This window comes from Labeo rohita, chromosome 21 (genome assembly GCF_022985175.1).
Source record: "Labeo rohita strain BAU-BD-2019 chromosome 21, IGBB_LRoh.1.0, whole genome shotgun sequence".
In the NCBI taxonomy this organism is placed as follows: domain Eukaryota; kingdom Metazoa; phylum Chordata; class Actinopteri; order Cypriniformes; family Cyprinidae; genus Labeo; species Labeo rohita.
Window position 1 is genome coordinate 26,178,421 of NC_066889.1, and position 19,684 is coordinate 26,198,104.

Below are 19,684 nucleotides of genomic sequence, written 5' to 3' on the forward strand. Positions count from 1 at the left end.
CAACTAGATAAAAAAAGTTCGTCAAGACAAACTTTAAGTTGGCTTGAGAAAGCCGGAACAGAAAGTTTTAAAAAGTTTATAAAGTTTAAGAAGGTTTAAGAAGTTTTAAGTTTGATGGTTTTCAGTCCGAAATAGTTTTAATTCTAAAGTAGTTTTAAAAGGTTAAAGTCTGGATGTTTTGAAGGCAATACAGTCTGTTAGAGATAGATAGATGAGTTTGAATGAGTTTAAATGGATTAGAAATACAGTACATAGAAGGGAAGCTTGATTGAATCTCAAAGGATTCTGGGAGTTTTGACAGTTGGAATTTGAATAGTGCTGGCTCATTTGAACATTCCGTCAATGTAAGTCTATGGGATTTTTCCCAAATTTAATCGTCATTTTTAGGAAAATGGTAAGTCCGATCAGTTAGAAAAGATATAGCAACTAACTTCAGATCAGTTTGAAGATCTGGGCTGAGTTTGGAGTTTGTAGAGTTAAAGCTCTAGGAGGAGTTAGTGTCGACAGATTTAGTCTCAGAAGAAAATAGCGTATCAGTAAGTTGGCTTTCTCAAGCCAACTTAATGAATGTTGTCAAGATTCTTGCCCTGGAAATCCTGGTTCAGTTTGGCCAACCACAAACACCTTTTGTTCCTCAGACAGTTTTTGCACTCCTCCTTAATTTGTTATAATCAGCCCAAAATATGACAATAATTGACCATTTTCACCAGCAGTAATTGGCAAAATATGTGAGTTTCATTGGTTTCAGTGGCATTACACGTCATCAAAACACTATTATTTAGTTAAAATTAATTTAAAAAGCCAAAATGTATTTTAAAAAGTCAAATCACCTCTAAAAGTAATTTGAAAGCTGATTTGTTTCTGCTCATGACTACATAAAATAACATCACATTTTGGATTTGTGAAATTTTATTGGGTTCACATAACAGGTTATCAATGGAAATTGAATCAGAAAAACAATAAATATTTAGTTTTACGTCATTGGATTTTACATTTTCTAATTAAGCGAGACATCTTTAGTTCCGTATGAAAGCCCGTTGCTGCCAGAGAAAAAAATAAAGGCAATTGTGACTTTTTCATCAAAGTTTATATCTTGCAATTTAAAAAAAACAAAATCTGAACTGCAAGATATAAACTCTCTTCTGAGAAGAAAAGTCTGAATTGTGAGATTACTTTTTAAATTAAATGTCAGGAAGAAAAAGTGAGATGGAAACTAAGAAATCTGAGGTGAAAAAATGTATTACGGAATATAAACTAGAACTTAAAAAAAACTTGCAATTCTGAGAGAAACAGTCAGAACTGTGAGATAAAAAGTTGTAATTTCCTTTTTTATTCCATGGCGGCAATGGACTTCCATAGTTCTAGGATAGTCGCATGTTTTAACTTTTTAAGTACTGAAATTCAAAATAATCAAAATAATACATTAATATGTCTGAATTGTAACTGCAGTTACTTTTTGGACTTATATTTCCACTGAACGTTCTATGTGAGGACAATATACATACACACAAACTCTGAGTAGAGATGTTGAGGCTCGTTGACCTCATACTGAGGCTGAAATACCCTTGAGAAGCTCCATCTGTCTCCTCTTGTCCTTTGCTCTGTTAATGGTCATTTTAAACAGCCGGCAGTACATCTCCATGGCAACAGGGGTGTCATCATTGCCGGGCACTGGGTACGTGATGAGACTGGGGTTACAGTTAGAGTCCACGATCCCAACTGTGGGGATATTCATTTTAGCCGCATCCCTGATGCCGACGTGCTGCTGGAAAACGTTATTGAGAGTGGAGAAGAAAACGATGAGGTCCGGCAGCCGGACGCCGGGGCTGTACTGGATGGGGGCGTTGGTGAGCAGGCCGCCCTTCCAGTAGCGCGTGTGAGCGTATTCGCCGCACTCTCGTGCCGTCGTCTCTATCAGGTGACCGAACTGCCGCCTGCGGCTGACGAACAGGATGATGCCGCCGCGGTACGCCACGTGAGCCGTGAAGTTCAGCGCCCGCTGGAGGTGTTCTACAGTCTGATCCAGATCAATGATGTCAGTATCCAGACGAGAACCAAAAAGGTATGGTTCCATCAGCCTAGACAGAGAATCACAAATGTTAGGATTTAGAAATGTGTGTTTGTGTGTATTTATGTATAGCAATATGAGGTCATAAAAACAGAATTTTTCGAATATACACTACCAGTCAAAAGTTTGTGAACAATAAGATTTTTAATGTTTTTTAAAGAAGTCTCTTCTGGTCACCAAGCCTGCATTTATTTGATCCAAAATACAGCAAAAACAGTCAAATTTTGAAATATTTTTACTATTTAAAATAACAGTTTTCTATTTGAATATATTTTAAAATGTAATTTATTCCTGTGATGAAAAGCTGAATTTTCAGCATCATTACTCCAGTCTTCAGTGTCACATGATCCTTCAGAAATCATTCTAATATGCTGATTTGCTGCTCAAGAAACATTTCTTTTTAATTATCAATATTTAAAACAGTTGAGTACATTTTTTCAGGATTCTCTGATGAATAGACAGATCCAAAGATCAGCATTTATATGAAATAAAACGCTATTGTAACATTATACACTAAATCATTCAAAAGCTTGGAGTTAGTATAATTTTGTTTTTTCCGTTTTTGAGAAATGATAGAAATTAATACTTTTATGTAGCAAGGATCCTTTAAATTGATCAAAATGATGATAAAGACATTTAGAATACTACAAAAGATTTCTATTTTAGATAAATGCTGTTCTTCTGACATTTCTATTCATCAAAGAAACCTAAACAAATTCTACTTTTCTGTTTTTAACATAATAATAATAATAAAAAAATAAATGTTTTGGCGTAGCGAATCAGAACATTAGAATGATTTCTGAAGGATCATGTGACTGGAGTAATGATGCTAAAAATTCAGCTTTGAAATCACAGGAATAAATTACATTTTAAAATATATTCAAACAGAAAACAGTTATTTTAAATAGTAAAAATATTTCAAAAATGTTACTATTTTTGCTGCACTTCAGATCAAATAAATGCAGGCTTGAAAATAAATGCAGCAGAAAAAAAATCTTAAAAAAAATCTTACTGTTAAAAACTTGAACTTGTGTATATGTACATGAACATATTAGAATGATTTCTGAAGGATCATGTGACTGGAGTAAAGACGCTGAAAATTCAGCTTTGAAATAACAGGAATAAATTACATATTAAAATAAATTCACAGAGAAAATAGTTATTTCAAACTTAATAATATTTCACAATTTTACAGTAATTTTGAACAAATAAATGCAGCCTCGGTGAGCTAGCCCTTAAACTATCCCTTTTATGTCAGTAACTCACCTATGCCGGCAACCTTTCTTGTGTCCGAGATGAACACGGGCTTCAAACAGGTCCTTCATGGAGAAGAGCTCAGACAAGCGAAAATAGTCCGGCTGAGTGAGTGGAAAGTTAAGGATCTTCTCTGTAGCAGCTGAACATGTAACACAAATATATAGAAACAATTATGAGCTATGAATGAATATAATATGTTACAATCTCTTCATATGAATCAAGTTCTTTTATATAGTGCTTAATCATTTTTACTGCTTTATAGAAAACAGCACATATACCCCCATCCTAAAATTTTAAATTAAGCATATTTTTATGTGTAAAGACCCAATTTATACAGTGAAAACTGCATGTGTAAAATATGTTGAAAATGTTTAGTTTCTATCAAATTACATAATTTTTTAAAATTGTTTTATGTACCATTTCATTTATTTTAACATAATATTTACATTTATTTATTTAAGTACTATTATATATATATATATATATATATATATATATATTTTTTTTTTTTTTTTTTTTTTTTTTTGTAGCTTTTCTCTAAACATTTCGTCAGACCCCCGAATTAAAATCCCTTTCATATACTACAAACTGGCAAAAAATATATGTATGCATATGTCATGGCCACTTCATCATTATATCTCAGACATTCTCACCGTTGTCTGTCGGTGCTGGCGGTGATTTGACTGCAGCTGCTGCGGAGCTGAATGACTGTCCGTGACATGAGAACACAGCAGAGACCACCCGAGGTCCCCGGAGAACCTGCCTTACTGAAACTGATCACATTTAATTCATTTATTAAATGATACATTTTTCTTATCCAAAGTCTGAGCAAAACTGCTCAGAAAGTCGTTACAAAAACTCGATGGTCATATAACGTTAATGTATTATGTCATTGCAAATCACAAGCGAGAGGTTATAATGCTATTAACTGTTACTAATACATGGTTTACATAATGAAATATACTTTAAGCACATTAACATATAATAAAAACACGTTTTATTTCACCTCCAGTTAAGACGCCCGCTGCCATGTTTCCGCTCGAGCTCCGCCCACTGAGCGTAACAGCACAGAGGATTGTGGGTAACGCTGTTCCATACACTCATAAAAACCGTTGCATTGCAGACCTCACGAACTACAAGTACCACAATGGCCCACTGATTTGAAATGATTCAAAACTTTATTGAAGGAACCGGTGTCAGTTTGACTACAATGAACATTTTAAACACCTGGAATAAAGAACGCTGGATAAAATTTGTGTCTGGAACAGAGAAACGAGTAAAAACAGACATAAAACAATAACAAAAATTTGTCAATATTAAATATACTTCATACTATAATATTCTCCTGAACATGAGAACCTCGTTTTCAATATATTTTCCAGTGGCTTCAGTTTATCTGTAATAAAACAAAACATTATGAACACTAATGGTAACAACCAAAAAATATCTAAATAAGTAAGTGTGAACAAAGTGAGCATAGGCCTACCTACCTGGTAAAACTGACCACAAACTGCAGCCTTCGTTTGACTGTTTTGCTTTCCTACAACATGCACACAATCAAAAACTCAACCATCAGGTAGGAGTATCAGGTGTATCAAATCTGTGTGACATCAGTGTTCGTGCAAGTGAATGCATGAATTTTTAATACAGTCTTTTTATGTACCTCTAGCTGCTTTTGAATAAGGAGGCGCCTGGTTTGGAATTTCAGACTCCTCTCCTGTGTGTCCAGAGCGATATATGGACTCAACAACAACCCTGGATCTATAGAGGTGGACAAAGACCTGGAGCAAACAAAAGAATCAGATTTACACATTTATACACACCGTCAGTCTCTGCATCTGTATTGCAAAGACCAGCATGTTCTTTGTTAAGACACTGTTCAGTTTAGAGCTCGATTCAACATTTATGCATTTGGCAGACACATCAAAAAACAAAATACACTGTGGTTTATTAGAATGTGTTCACTGGGAATTTAGCGTTAGAGTTCAGAATAGGCAAATCTAGAATTTTACATGCTTTAAGTAAAATCAATTCATCAAAATTAAAAAAATAGAAACATGCAAGATATCTCATGCATCTACAACTTCAGCCATCACGGTTTAATTAGTCACTAACACAGCGTGTGGACATAACGTAATAAAATATTCAGTGACAAATAATGAAATAAATAATGTATTACATTACAGAGTAAAGAAATCTTCTAATCTTCTTTTGTGATGAAAACTCCACAGGTCGTTCCTTTTGATAAAGTGTTTAATTACTCTGAAGTAAAAACATCAACATTCAAAAGGACAGAATTATAAAAAATGAAATATTTTGAATATTCATCAATCAGTTACATGTGATGCAAAAAAACACAGACTGACATTAGCTTCAATGTAGACATCTGTGAGAAAGGAAGCTAATTTATATTAAGATACAACAGAGGAAGCGGTGTTAGATACTGATAGGAATTCACACGTTCATGCACGTTTACACACACACACACACACACACACAGAGAGTAAGAACCATACAGCCTTGTGTCTCAAAGTCAATTTTTATTACACATCTTCAGAGATACAGTTTGAGTTTTGTTTCTCTGTGCAGAGCAGGGGACCAAAAAAATCCTTTTTTTTCTTTTTTGCAAAATACTTATGAAAACTGGCAATGCCCAGCATAGTCAGCATGAGTCTTTACTTTCTTCTCTTCTATAAACAAAAATAAATAACATTCTTTTCACATAGGAAACACCTACATATAATAAGCAACAGAAAAAGGAACTAAGAAACAGGTGCCGGAGGGGTGTGACTTGACAAAACCAGTATGCAAATATGTGCAAAAAGAGAAAGATGACTTAATTTTGAAACATTTGCAGTCTGATATAAATCTTTAAATGTTGTCCAGTTGTACAAAATAACCTGGTTATGATAAGAATATGTAAAACAAATGTTAAAAGGGAACATCGTGAACAAAATATGCTTGTTGAGGGCAAGTTAGTCATTTGAAGATTAAAAAAACAAAAACAAAGGATAAGATAACTGCTACTGGCGTTTTTCTGTAAAATTTTTTAATACCAAGTAAATGGCTGTTTTTCATACACATTCTATATACATATGTAAACTCAAAGGATCTCATTTAGAACACAAGCAGAACAAATTTCTCGATAACTGTTCATAAAACTATTCTTGCATAGACTGTCACATTGATTTGAATGGAACAATTTACACAAGAAGGGTTTTGGCAACAATTTTATGGAAATGCATTCTGCTCGCGTTTCACAAATGAGGCCCATCTTAGTCATTCACTGTTGCACTGAGGAGATTTTCCTCATTTAGAAACCTCAAGGGTTTTTTTTAACATTTCTGAAGGTGACTCAGAACGTCTTCTCAGAGGTCAAGGGTCTAAATGATGATGTTGAACCATTGTGATCGAGTAACAAATTAATATGTACTTTCGTTTTCATTCTCTTGGCCTTTACATTCTGCAGTTTTTCATACAGTTTAGTTCTTAAAGATGCAATTTGCACAAGGTGGAAAAATGGATAGAGTAGATATTTAAACATGGGAACTATTTAACATGTAAACTCACCAATGATATTGTCATCTTTTCATAAACCTTCGTTTTTTAATTGCAGTCTCAAATAAGAATTTCTCAAAAAGCAAAGTATGTAAAGCAGGATTCATTCAGAAATGCTGCAGCTGCTGCAGAGAAAGTTCAACACAAAAACAATAAAAAAAAGTTTAATCTCTCTTCATGACATCATGTCTGCTTTTAAATATATTTATAAATGTACAAACATACAAAAAAGAATGCGGTACACTCGAAGAGTCCTACATGACATCCCTTGGAACCTAAATCATACAGTACAAAAAGACATAAACATTGAAATGCAGGATGAGACGCTGCAGTCCGTCAGGCTAATGCTAAAATAAAACAACTAATGCTTAAAGCCGAAAGAAAATTTCGGCTGTATGGTTGGGAATCTTGCAAAATCACAGATTTAGATCCATAGATCCGCCCGAACCGATGACCACTCATTAATCTTTCTAATCAACAACAATTTGACAAAGTCGTCTTTTGTATCTCAGATGGAACGAGAGCATGGATATGTACTGAGCTTTTGGCAACTATGTTCTCTCAACTGATATGTGTGTGTGTGTTTGGAGAGAACAGGTAGGTACTCACTGATTTGGGGACTGCTTCCTTCTGTCTTTCGTCTTCTGATCTTTTCTTTCCTCATCTGACTCTACATCTGTCTCATCAACACATTTCTCTTCCTCATCTTTCTGCTCTTTCTCTTCCTTGCTAACACTTCCTCCCTCCCTTTGTCTTTCTCCTAAACTTGCAGTGGACTCGGTTGCCTCAGTGTGGCTAACCTGCAGGTGGTTTGTCTTTTCTAAAGGCGTTGGGAAGGCAGCCTGGTCCCGTTGTAACTGGATTACGCTGACGCCCTGGTAGGGCTGGCACAGGTGCGAGGTGGATAAGTGTGGTCTATCGGAGAGGTTTCGGTCCCTTCTCAGGCGGTTATGCAAGTAAAGTCCCTCTGTCCTGCCCCCAGGGGGTGCCGAGGTCGTGAGGTTGCCAGGGGTGACAGCAGGGGAGCTAATCTGAGGTTTCAAGATAGGCGAGGGACAAAGAGAACTAATGACATCCTTCAAAGGTATCCTAGTGGCGGGTCTACTCTGGTGGCTAACGTTAAGGTCATTTCCATCTGCCGAGGAAAGTTCCTTGACGTCAGACATACTGCTGTTAACGGGTCTCATCAGGAATAGGTTTTGGTGTTGATGACCCGATGATCGGGGTGTATCGGAGCTCACGGGGGGCGTAGTGAAGGAGTTGGGTTTGATGGCATGACTTGTCAGAGAGTCCTTTCCTATCTGGGAGCTGCCGTTCTTTGAATCTCTTGGGGTCGAGATCTCACATTTTTGACTTTCGGTCCTCCTAAAACCCATAATGCAAGAGCTGCCAGGTGTCAAGACTGGTCCCTTGTTGAGTTCCACAGGTGCGTCCACGGATCTTGCAGGTGTGCCTATGGATTCGGCTTGTGTTTCAGTTTTGAAGAATCTTCCAGAGGATGATGTTGAAGCAGAAACTGGAGTTTCAATTAGAATCCTTTGAAGTTCTGGTTTAACGTCACACTCCGCAGGAGAGATCAAGGAGTCTACGGACTCTTCCTCCTGTTTGGTGTTTGCAGCGAGAGGTGTAGACTCCTTGGCTTTTTCAGCTAGAAATCTCCTGATCTCTTGCTCAATGCTGTCATCGCTGTCTACAGAACTGTCATCGTCTTCTACATGCGGATTGGAAGAAGGTACGTCCACATCTTGGGGTTTGGGAACCCCACCATTCCCAGTCACCTTTTCAGCTTGTGCAGGACTCTTAGATTGTTTGATGTTCTGGACTTCTGATTTGCCTTTAACCACTTTGTTTTTATGACCCTTGTCGTTTTTAGTCTGAACATTCAGAATTTCTTTGCCGCCTTTCAAGATGACAGACTTGCTTGCAAGCTTGGAAGGTAGGATACTCTTCTGATTTGTAAGAGGCTTCAGTTTTTTTACAGCATCCAAAGATGAAGCCTCGGAAGGTCTGGTGCTTTTTCTTGCCTTCAAGTCCCTTACTTTCTTTTTGACCTTTTTCTTTGTTTTAAGCAAGTCTTTAATTGCGGCATCTAGATCCTCATCACTGTCCAGAGAGCTGCTTTTGTCACTGCTGTCATTTCTCTCAGAGCCAATCAAAGTCTTCGGGCTGGACATACTGTAAGTGGAAACTTTGTCTGTGGGTACACTACTATCCGTACCCTTACGAGGTGGCGAGTTCTGCTTAGGTTTGCTGTTCTTCATGGTGGTCGGACTACTTGAATGTGTCATCACAGTGGGGGTGGATGAACCATCCGGTCTGATGGAGTCACTATGAATCAGAGGCGGCCCTGGAGGCTCCTCTTTTACATTCAAAACCAAGTCGCCATCTCTGGAAAGTTTGCTTTGTTCTTCTTTGAACTTGCGTTTTTTTGACAGGGAGAGCCTGACAGCTTTATTCGACTGGGTTTCCTTCATCTTCTTCTTTGGCTCTTTGCTTGCTGTGGGATCTCCTGAAACTGACGGAGGTGCACCTGCTGTTGTTGGAAGCTCTTTGTTCATCTTTGCTTTATGCTCCAAAAATTTCCTTATCTCTTGTTCAATTCCGTCCTCGCTGTCAACGGAGCTTTCATCACTTTTATCCGCAGATGTTGCAACAGTTGGGAATGTTGGCGTCTGAAGCAAATTCCTGTTAGCAATGCTTAAGTTGGACTCGAACACCTCAGGCATGACGGTTTTGGAGATGTCTAGAATTGCTTCAGCACACATCAGCTCAGCAGTGTTGACCTTCAGGCTGGAATGGATCTGATGTTCGGTGTGGGTTGGTTTTGGGGTTGAAGGGGGTGGTGTACACCCTTTGATTTTAGAGCCCTGGGGTGTGTACTTGTTCAAAAAGTGGCTTACGCCCAGTGGTGTAGGGAGATTAGGCTTCTTGGTTGTCAATTTCTTCTTGCTCTTCTTGGACAGTGCTTTGAGTGGCTGAGTGCTTATGCATTCGGGAGAAGCGACGGCTGGTTTGCTACGTTGTGCAGGCACAAGTTGGGCAGGTTTAAGAGGACTTTTCTTCGTCTTCTGTTTGTGTTTTTCTTCTTGGAAGCGACGGATGGCTTCCTCAATACCTTCATCGCTGCTTGAATCAGAGTCCTCCCTTTGTCGTGATGTTCTCAGGGTGTCTTTTTCACCTTCCTGTTTTTCTTTTTTCTCCTGCTGGAATCTCTGAATCTCTTCTTCAATTCCATCGTCGCTGCTTGAATCGAGCCATTCCTCTTCTTCTTTAATGACAAGGCGAGGTGGAGATCTGTCCATCTCTGATGACGAGGAAGATCCTTTCTTAGCTCTGGATGGAGGAAGACTTTTCACAGGCAGAACTTTACTTGTGTCTGCTTTCTTAAAGGGATTTTCTTTGCTTAGTTTCTTCTTCTTGACTTTCTTCTTTAAGGGTTGCGCCCCACTCAATGCTCTCTGTATATGATTGCTTGCAATGAGCACCTTAGCACTAGTGGAATGTGTGTGATGTTTAGCAGCATCTGGGATAGTTGGTTCCCTCCGCTGAAGCTTGGGCGCTGGGGGCGAACTTGTCATTGGATCCCCTTTGCGCTTGTGGTCCACCTTCTCCTTCAAGTACTCCTGAATGGCCTCCTCAATGCCTCTGTCCACAGAATCGTCACTGTCCGAATCGTCGCCAGTATCAGACCTGGCGGTCTGTAGCTTAGTGTCCGCCCCCGTTCGCCGGGATCTCGCAGATGTGTCCATGAGTCGCATTTGACCCTTGTAGCCAGCCTCGTGGCTGGAATGAGCAGCCTTTTCGGTCTGCATGTTTTCGCTCATGTCCGAAGACTGGGTGCTGTGGAGGCTCTCTATAATCATCTGGATCTTCTGTGGGATGGGGGTGCCGCTAACAGAGGCAAGGTCGCTGTCGGAGGCACTGTCATTGAAAAAGAGAGGCAGGCTGCAGCTTTTATTGGACCTCCATTCCGAGTGAATAGCCACCACCGGAGGAACTGTCTTCAGGAACATTCTAGAAGGTCGGAATGGAAGGGATGTAGGTGCATGGGGAAGCTCCACCGGTGATCTTGTTTACATTCTAAAATGGAAGAAACAGAACAACTTAAGTAACGTTTAATTCTAAAACATAACATGACAACGTATGCAGTGTTTAGCAGGGTGGTCCGAATACAGTTGAGGTCAAAATTTTACATACACCTTGCAGAATCTGCAAAATGTTAATTATTTTACCAAAATAAGAGGGATCATACAAAATTCATGTTATTTTTTTTAGTACTGACCTGAATAAGACATTTCACATTAAAGATGTTTACATATGGTCCACAAGAGAAAGTAATTAATGAAAATGACCCTGTTCAAAAGTTTGAACACTGTGTTGTTACCTAAATGATCCACAGCTGTTTTTTTATGTTTAGAGATAGTTGTTAATGAGTCCCTTGTTTGTCCTGAAAAATCCTACAGTTCTCACAAATTCTTTGGACAACTGAGGGACTCATATTCAAGTACTGACTGATGCTTCAGAAGGAGACATGATACATTAGGAGCCAGGGGGTGAAAACTTTTTGAATTAGAAGATCAGGGTAAATTTAACTTATTTTGCCTTCTGGGAAACATGTAAGTATCTTCTGTAGCATCTGAAGGGCAGTACTACATGAAAAAATAGGTAATTTAGGCAAAATGAGAAAAATGTACACATCTTCATTCTGTTCAAAAGTTTACACCCCTGGCTCATAATGCATCGTTTTTCTTTCTGGAGCATCAGTGAGTTTTTAAACCTTCTGTAATAGTTGCATATGAGTCCCTCAGTTGTCCTCAGTGTGAAAAGATGGATCTCAAAATCATACAGTCATTGTTGGAAAGGGTTCAAATACACAAAAACGCTGAAAAACCAAAGAATTTGTTGGACTTGGAAAGGATTTTTCTCAAGAACAGCAGGCAGTTTAACTGTTCACTAACAAAAAAAAAAACACAAAAACAGCTGTAGATCATTCAGGTAACAACACAGTATTAGGAATCAAGTGTAAAACTTTTGAACAGGGTCATTTTTATAAATTCAACTATAATTGTCTCTTGTGGACTATATGTAAATGTCTTTTATGTGAAATATCTTATTCAGGTCAGTACTAAATAATATATAACAGGCATTTTGTATGATCCCTCTTATTCTGGTAAATTAATTAACATTTTGCAGAATCTGCAAGGTGTATGTAAACTTTTGACCTCAACTGTATCACATTTAAACTGAAAATGTTCAATTTTTCAAAAACATTACTGATAGGCGGGACCATGGAGAGTTGCAAATGTCACTTTAACCTCTAAGAAATTATCTACAGGGATGAAATCACAGTCATACAATTTCTTTCAGTTTAAAATTTGATTGCAATCAGGTTAATGAATGTTAACTGATGGAACTTGTATCGTCAGCAGATTCTGTTAATTCTCTGAACAGTCTGTTCATGTTTTTTTAATTACTTAGCATACATTTTCGGGAAAATTCTAAAAAAGCCTGAACATTAACTGACATTAAAGCAAACAGATGTTACGACATTCCCCAGTCTCCCCTATTACAGGCAGCGCTGTCACAAAAATTTACAGAGCCTGGTACAAAAATTTATGTTGGGCTTCCTAGCCTCCAAGGCAAAATGAGTAGGCCCACATCTCAAATACGGGTCATAGCTGGGTCACAGAGAGCAAGGGACAAAAAAACAATGCTAAATGCAAAATTTAAAAATGCAATTAACTATATAATTCTGTTTTTTGTTTTTTTTTTGAACACACTAATTAATCAGTCATTTATCAGAAGGGATAATACTAATATTTAGCCCAGTGTTTGTTCCACGTGTAATCTGGTAAATCACAATTCAGTCGTAATAGCGATTAGAGCCCTGCCAAGATTATAGGTACTAAGTTGCAATTACACAGGCAAAAAAAAAAAAAAAGATTTGAAAAAGCTAACTCAGCTTCATCAGGCAAAGAGGATCTTTATTGCCATTTAGAAACAACACAGGTCTATTATATATCATAAATCTCATGTTCTGTAAATTGTACAATTTAACACATTTAACATATTTGGAAAACTAGGACAACCAACATGCAATTATCAACATGTCCTAGCAAACAGATGTTTCAGTGACATCCAATGAGAATGAGATACTTCAACCCTGCCAATATTTGCTATGAACACACAATAACTTATATATTTGCAAACTAATACATTTTTACGTTGTTGTTGCGCTAAATAATGACATTTTCTCCAGAAGAGCTGTTAATAAGACACGATTTTACACCATTACATTATATTATGAGCAGCGATTTTCCAGTCCCAAACTATTGAGTCTTATAAATCGGTTCTTTTTAGTGAATCAAAACAAACAGTACGACCAGTGTAGTCCAATTCCCGAACTAATGATTCTTATAAACCGGTTCGTTTTACTAAATAAAAAACATCTCGAGTCGCGAGTCCCGAACAAACGACTCTTATGACCAGATTCTTTTTAATGAATCAGCAGCACTGCGACCACAGGTACGAGATTCGAACGAATGACTCCTATGAGCCGATTCTTTCAATGAATCATTTGAGATTCAGAACGTTTGCTGAACGAATCCGACTCACTAAACTGTAAATTATTACTTTCTTTACTTTTAATTAGCCAAGAACTGCCAGGGTGTTATTTTTTGGCATAGTGTACTCACTGACTAGTTGTTCATATAACAACATGTTCAAAATTATGAGTTTTGATTTAGTGGCGTTTTATATAAATTAACAAATTAAATGATTTACATGTGTTTTAATATTTAGTCGTTTTTAACTACATACTTAGAACCAGTTATTGGAATTATTGTATTTACACACTAGACAAAATCGTGTAAACATTTATTTGTGCTTTGCTACGTTTGCTGAATGATATCATCACACGAGGAGAATGAATATGAACAAAAATGTCATTCATTTAATATATTAGTTCGCCTAAAGTACTAAAAGAATCATTAATAGTACAGTTAATGAATCAGAATCGTTAAGAGGAATCAGAATGGTTATATTCATATCGATTTCTATTGCTAATTTTAAGGGTGCATAGGCTACATGCATCGATACCCGAGCGGTGCCGTAGCCGAGGCCCCTCCGCCGCCTTCACCCGCTTCATCTCCTCAGACAATAAACTCCCGTAAGTTATGACAAAATAACTCCCTCTACTATGCTGCCACAATGAAACTCCCGCCAAATGGACACATTGTATCTCCTTCACAGTTCATTCCGAGAAACTTGTGGGGTTTTTTGTCCTTTTGCAACCCGCCGTCAGAGCTCCGGCGCACCGGCGCACCGGGCTGTCCCTGCGCGCAGCTCGCGGCTCTGCCTGCACTCGCGACCGGGGAGCGGAGCTAAGAGACACCGTAGAGGAACCAGCGTCTTCCGCCTGCCGGCCACGGGGTGTCTCCGGCCGTGTTTACACTCGGTTAGTGTCAAAAGAGGGTCTGTTAGGGCGAAGTTCGGAGGTCGTGCGTTTATATGTGACATTTAACACAACAGCCCCCTACAATGTAGCAAAGAAAGGGAAGGAGGAAGGCTAAAGTTCGCCTTGAGATGTAAACGCTGAGACGCTTGCGGGGCCTCTTCACTTCTCGCCGGTTCATTTTGCAAAACCCTCTCTTTGTATTGTGTCTCTCTAACGAAAAACATGACAGAAGTAACAGCCCGGTGCATGCACACGACAGATAACGGGATGAGGCTCACCTTACGACTGATGAACAGCTGTTGCGTTTATCTTCCAGTGTAACAGATCCAGCTTTTGTAATTCTTAACACATTTTTTTGGAGTGTCCACATACGGGAGCGGGCGCGCGCAGCCGTCTCGTGCACCCCTTCTGCCTTCCGACTTACCTTCAGAAATCACTTAAAGACACAGTACTGCAGAACGGACTGGAACTGTGGTGTGAAATTAATGGAGTCGGGTATTGTGGTTGCATGTGTATTTCTTTTCAAAACATTGATTTTTAGTGGAGTTTGATTGAATGGTAAGGAAAAAGTAGCCAACAAGTGTCCAGCATACATGGGGAAAGCGTTTTACATGAAGTTGTTGAGAGAATGTTTGCAGATGTGGAATCTATGGAAGTCAGTTTTCTCCACAAGATAAAATACAAAAAGGAAATGATGACTGTTTTCTCTCACAATTCAGACTTTTTTTCCTCCCAAATATTATATATATATATATATTTCAGAATTGCAAGATGGATGGAACTGGATATTGCTAGAAAAAATAGAATTATGAGATATAAACTTGGAATTACTTGGGAAAAGTGGTGAATTGTGAGATAAAAAGTTGTAAGTATATTTTATTATTATTAAATCTATTATATATATATATATATATATATATATAATGCAGAAATAAATAAATAAATAATGTTTCTACAAATAGAGTTTTTATTCAGTAATTTATTGTTAAACAATTTCTAAATTATATATATATATATATATATATATATATATATACAAAATATGAATATTTACATTACAAAGTCGTAATTGTTTTTTTTTTATTATTTCTTGGCAAAAATAATTGCACAGAATTGAGATGTAAACAGAATTTAAGAATTTTAAGATATAAACTAAGAATTGTGAGAGAAAAGTCAGAGTTCTGAGTTTATATCTTGCAATTCTGACTTTTTTCTCAGAATTTTCTTTGTAAATTTAGGCAAAGAAACATTGTTTTAAGGACTGTATTATTAATTTATAAGGTGGAAAAAATATTAATAAAAAAGTTTGTAGTATATATAGTATATATAATATATATAATATAACATATCAGAATTGTGAGATAGAAGTTCAGAAGTATACTTATTATTATATACATATTATTATTTGCTATGGCAAATTTTTATTTTTAGATTCTGTGGGTGATGTAAACACTGAATTCTGAAAAAAAAAGAACTATGATTTAAAAAAAAAAAACTCTTGAATTGTAAGATATAAACTGGCAATTACTAGAAAAAAGTCTGAATTTTAAGGTAAAAAATTGACATTGTATCTTTCTTTTTTAATCACAAAGAACTGTAAACGCAGAATTCCATGAGAAAAAAGTCAGAATTCTGAGTTATTACATTGCGTTTCTGACGTTTTGCTCAGAATTTTCTTTATATTTCTTTATAAATCAAGACAAAGAAGCTCAAATATGAAGGATTTGTCACTGCATTGTTTTAAGGACTATACTATTAGTAATTTATAAGGCAGAAAAAATAGTAATAAATAGTAGGTTTCCAAACTTGTAGTATTTAATTTATAGTATATATAACATATAACCTATATAGTATATATAACATTACATCAGAATTGTGAAAAAAAAAATAGCGAGATGTAAACGCAGAATTCTGAAAAAAAAAAAAAAAAAAAACAAGAACTATGATTAAAGAAATGAATAACTCTTAAATTGTAAGATATAAAATTACTAGAAAAAAAGTTTTGAGATAAAAAGTCATAATTCTTTTTTATTCTGTGGCTAAAAAAATCACAGAATTCTGAGCTGTAAACTCATTCAGAGAAAAAAGAAATTGAAGAATTGTGAGAAATAAGTCAGAATTCTGAGTTTATATCTTGCAATTCTGATTTTTTTTCTCAGAAATTCTGAAGAAGTTCAAATGTTAATGATTTGTCACTGCATTGTGGAGTGTATTATTAATTTATATGGTGAAAAAATAGTGATAGAAAAACAGGTGTCCAAACTTTTAGTATAATTTATATGTATATAAAATAAACCATCATATAATTGACCTATTTATTTGAGAGTGGTTAACTGAAAGGCTGTTAAATTGCAGGCACCTTTGTTAAAAAGTTCTTTATATAGTGTGACAACGTTCAATGAAACTGTTTACTTTTCTGGCCAATAATAATTAAAATACCCAATAGCTTTTTTGTATCCAAGACTTTGCAGTTATAGATAAATTCCAAAACAACTTTATTTCTCATATAAAGAATGGATATTAAAAACATAATTTTGATGTTACTACAAATTTGCATTGAAGGTTGCTATTTAACCATATTTTGGCTGTTATATTCATACAATTATGCTTTAGACACTAGCACATCATTGTGATTCATGACACTGACTTACACTTACATCTCAATATAATTCTTTTAATTTGCATGCTTTCAACATTATTTTTGTTAGATTCAGGCAGACAGAGCACTTTAGGAAGAGTAATGCTCCAAGAGCTGATGTTGTAGTCTGTATTTTGTGGATCAGTGGGTAACTTCAGTCCAGCCAGAACATCTTCAACATTCATTTCTCACTCTTCCTTCTGCTCTTTCTGTATTTCACACCTCAGTGGCTCAAGCTCACCTCCAGTCACCCATCAGACAGACATCAACTCTGCTTATTCTTTAGCTTTGCACTCATCTCATTCATGCACCATAAATCTGAGTTGCTAAATTATTATCTTTAGATTAGATTATTCTTTTGTAACTGTACTTTCACCATTTCTGAAACTGAGGCTTTAGTTTGTCACTTGTATTCCAGGAATAGAAGAATCATCAACAATGTGTTATTAGACACTACAAAGCAGTGTTATTTTAATTTTTTTAATTTTATACTGATATATATATATATATATATATATATATAATTTTTTTTCATACTTATTATTATGTCTTTCCATTCAAACGGTTCTTTTATATCTTTATTTCAATGTCAAATTTCTTTTATATCTCCTCTTTTATATTCTTCTTCTTCTCCTTTTTATGCAATTTTCCTTTGTGTTAATAATACCTATATCACCAAACACAGACACATGCACAAATAAAGACAATAAGTACTATTGACAATAAATAATTAAGATTTGGATATAAATGACAGAAAATATCATTAAAAAGTTATTATTATTATTTTTTTTTATTATTATTTATTTTTCTTTGAAATTTTGTTATGTGCATTTGCCATCTTTATTATTATAATTTCAGTTATAATTACAAAGACAACATTTAGAATGTTCATTTAGTTTAAATGTTTAATCTAACACTTATATTTTATTTTATTTCACACTTATTTCAATTTAAAAATGTTTTTAATGGTTGTAGTTAACAATAATAACCTTGCAAAGCAAATAGTTTCCAACTTAACCTTAATTAACTAAAGGTTGTCTGTAATGTTTCAGTCATGTTTCAATTTAATTAGATATTAATATATTATATTAATATATAATTAAATCTATATAATATATTATATGAATATGTAATAAGGCTGAATGCAGATATTTATTAGAGTTGTAAGGAATAAACTTTAGCAGTTTTATCGTTGTATTGCATGAATGGTGTAGCAGTCTTTGTACACATGGTGGCGCTGTTTACTGAAAATTAAGGCAGTTTTTTTTTTTTTTTTTTCACCCCAGCAATTAGGTGCTTTGATATGCTTTATTGTATGTTTGGAGTTTCTGAATGCTGTGCTGATTATCCATTTAAAACTAACATTCATATTTTTTTGGGGTAACCACAGCTGTACTGCACTTCATCACATTAAATATCTGCGGATATGTTTTTTTGTCTTAATGCCTATATTGTTTTATTTGATCACCTAAAGAAGTTTTATATCATTGCAAAGACTGGACTGTAAAATTGGGATCTTGCATGTGTGTGTGAATCATTGTGAGGAAAGTATTTGTATGCATGAGTGGGAGGAAAAGACATGGAGACAGAATGGGTGTGATTTTCAGATTGATTTGGCGGATGATTCAGATGTGTTTCTCTGTCATTATAATTTTACCTGCTGTCTCTTCTCGTCTGCCTATAACACCTACACAGTCGCAAACTCACTGTCTCTCGTCTGCTCGGTTTCTCTGATCATTTTGACGGAGTTATTTAGGGCTGAATGTGGCTTTATACTTTTGCAGCACCTGCATATTCAAGCTTTCCTGCTGGATGAATGACATTTGCACTTAATTTATTAACGAAGCGCACAAACACAAATGTGACCTAATAAACATTCATTTTACTAATTGGAGTAAAAAGCATTTTACTAATGGACAGTAATCAGGCTGTCAAAACATATGCAAAATAAAATAGATTGACCATCCACCTTATTCTTCAAAGCCGAACTAAGCCTATGGGCGAGACTTCCGTGCTGTAAACGGTAAAACTATTTGCACTACAAATCACTGTGTTCATAATTACGATAATACATTAAAATAAAATGATAAGATACACCAATTTGCAATTTCAAGCTGCAAAATGGGCTGTTTTGTAGGCGTCATGACAATCATGGCTGCGCCCATATGGAAAAAACGACTGATAAAAATGGTTTTCCGAAGTAAATACAAGATTATTGGAGTACGTTTAACAAGAAAATACTATTTTAGTTGTTCAAAATGTCATATTTAATTTATTGTGTATACCTCCCGTTTCTTTGCAGTTATTTTCATAACATTTACTAGCAATTTCTGAGGGAAAATTGTTCTAAAGTAAATCCTTTTTTTGTGAAGCAAACTGAATTTGAACAGAAAGCATATACGTTATCAGTTGGTTTGGAAATATCTGCTTATTCTTCATTTTACAAATTTGCTCGTTTTACGGTAACAGTATCAATACAGGTGATGTAAATCTATATCAGAATACATACAGTCTGTATACATACAGTTGAAGTCAAAAGTTTACATACACCTTGCAGAATCTGCAAAATGTTAATTATTTTACCAAAATAACAGAGATCATACAAAATGTATGTTATTTTTTATTTAGTACAGACCTGAATAACAGATTTCCCATGAAAGATGTTTACATATAGTCCACAAGAGAAAATAGTAGTTGAATTTATAAA

General features: G+C 35.8%; 2 protein-coding genes across 6 annotated transcripts; both read right to left on the bottom strand.

The window, feature by feature from the left end:
* Nucleotides 1–891: 891 nt before the first annotated feature.
* Nucleotides 892–4,469, bottom strand: mrps2 (mitochondrial ribosomal protein S2). Of its 2 annotated transcripts, none has more exons than XM_051093213.1 (4): nt 4,332–4,469; nt 3,979–4,098; nt 3,335–3,464; nt 892–2,078 (listed from the first exon to the last, which is right to left on the bottom strand). In XM_051093213.1, exons 1-4 carry the CDS (start codon nt 4,354–4,356, stop codon nt 1,544–1,546), a joined length of 810 nt encoding a protein of 269 aa, XP_050949170.1. In that variant the 5' UTR covers nt 4,357–4,469; the 3' UTR covers nt 892–1,543. The 2 variants fall into 2 exon arrangements, with proteins under 2 accessions (XP_050949170.1, XP_050949171.1); XM_051093214.1 differs by having other exon boundaries at nt 3,979–4,092; nt 4,332–4,383.
* A 110-nt stretch (nt 4,470–4,579) lies between these two features.
* Nucleotides 4,580–14,897, bottom strand: ppp1r26 (protein phosphatase 1, regulatory subunit 26). 4 transcript variants are annotated; one of them, XM_051093209.1, is made up of 5 exons: nt 14,618–14,897; nt 7,493–10,963; nt 4,989–5,106; nt 4,816–4,865; nt 4,580–4,721 (listed from the first exon to the last, which is right to left on the bottom strand). In XM_051093209.1, exons 2-5 carry the CDS (start codon nt 10,894–10,896, stop codon nt 4,718–4,720), a joined length of 3,576 nt encoding a protein of 1,191 aa, XP_050949166.1. In that variant the 5' UTR covers nt 10,897–10,963; nt 14,618–14,897; the 3' UTR covers nt 4,580–4,717. The 4 variants fall into 4 exon arrangements, with proteins under 4 accessions (XP_050949166.1, XP_050949167.1, XP_050949168.1 ...); XM_051093210.1 differs by having other exon boundaries at nt 4,989–5,086; nt 14,618–14,896; XM_051093211.1 differs by lacking the exons at nt 4,580–4,721; nt 4,816–4,865 and adding an exon at nt 5,505–5,587 and having other exon boundaries at nt 5,000–5,106; nt 14,618–14,896.
* Nucleotides 14,898–19,684: the final 4,787 nt, after the last annotated feature.

Excerpts from the sequence above, each read along its gene's own strand:
- mrps2 (XM_051093213.1), bottom strand. The coding sequence starts at position 4,356 with ATGGCAGCGGGCGTCTTAACTGGAG. Across the intron at positions 3,465-3,978 it reads GCCAGCACCGACAGACAACG|CTGCTACAGAGAAGATCCTT; the intron begins GTGAGAATGTCT and ends TTACATGTTCAG. Across the intron at positions 2,079-3,334 it reads AAGAAAGGTTGCCGGCATAG|GCTGATGGAACCATACCTTT; the intron begins GTGAGTTACTGA and ends TTCTCTGTCTAG.
- ppp1r26 (XM_051093209.1), bottom strand. The coding sequence starts at position 10,896 with ATGTTCCTGAAGACAGTTCCTCCGGTGGTGGCTATTCACTCGGAATGG. Across the intron at positions 5,107-7,492 it reads AGGAAGCAGTCCCCAAATCA|GTCTTTGTCCACCTCTATAG; the intron begins GTGAGTACCTAC and ends TGTTTGCTCCAG. Across the intron at positions 4,866-4,988 it reads TTATTCAAAAGCAGCTAGAG|GAAAGCAAAACAGTCAAACG; the intron begins GTACATAAAAAG and ends TGCATGTTGTAG.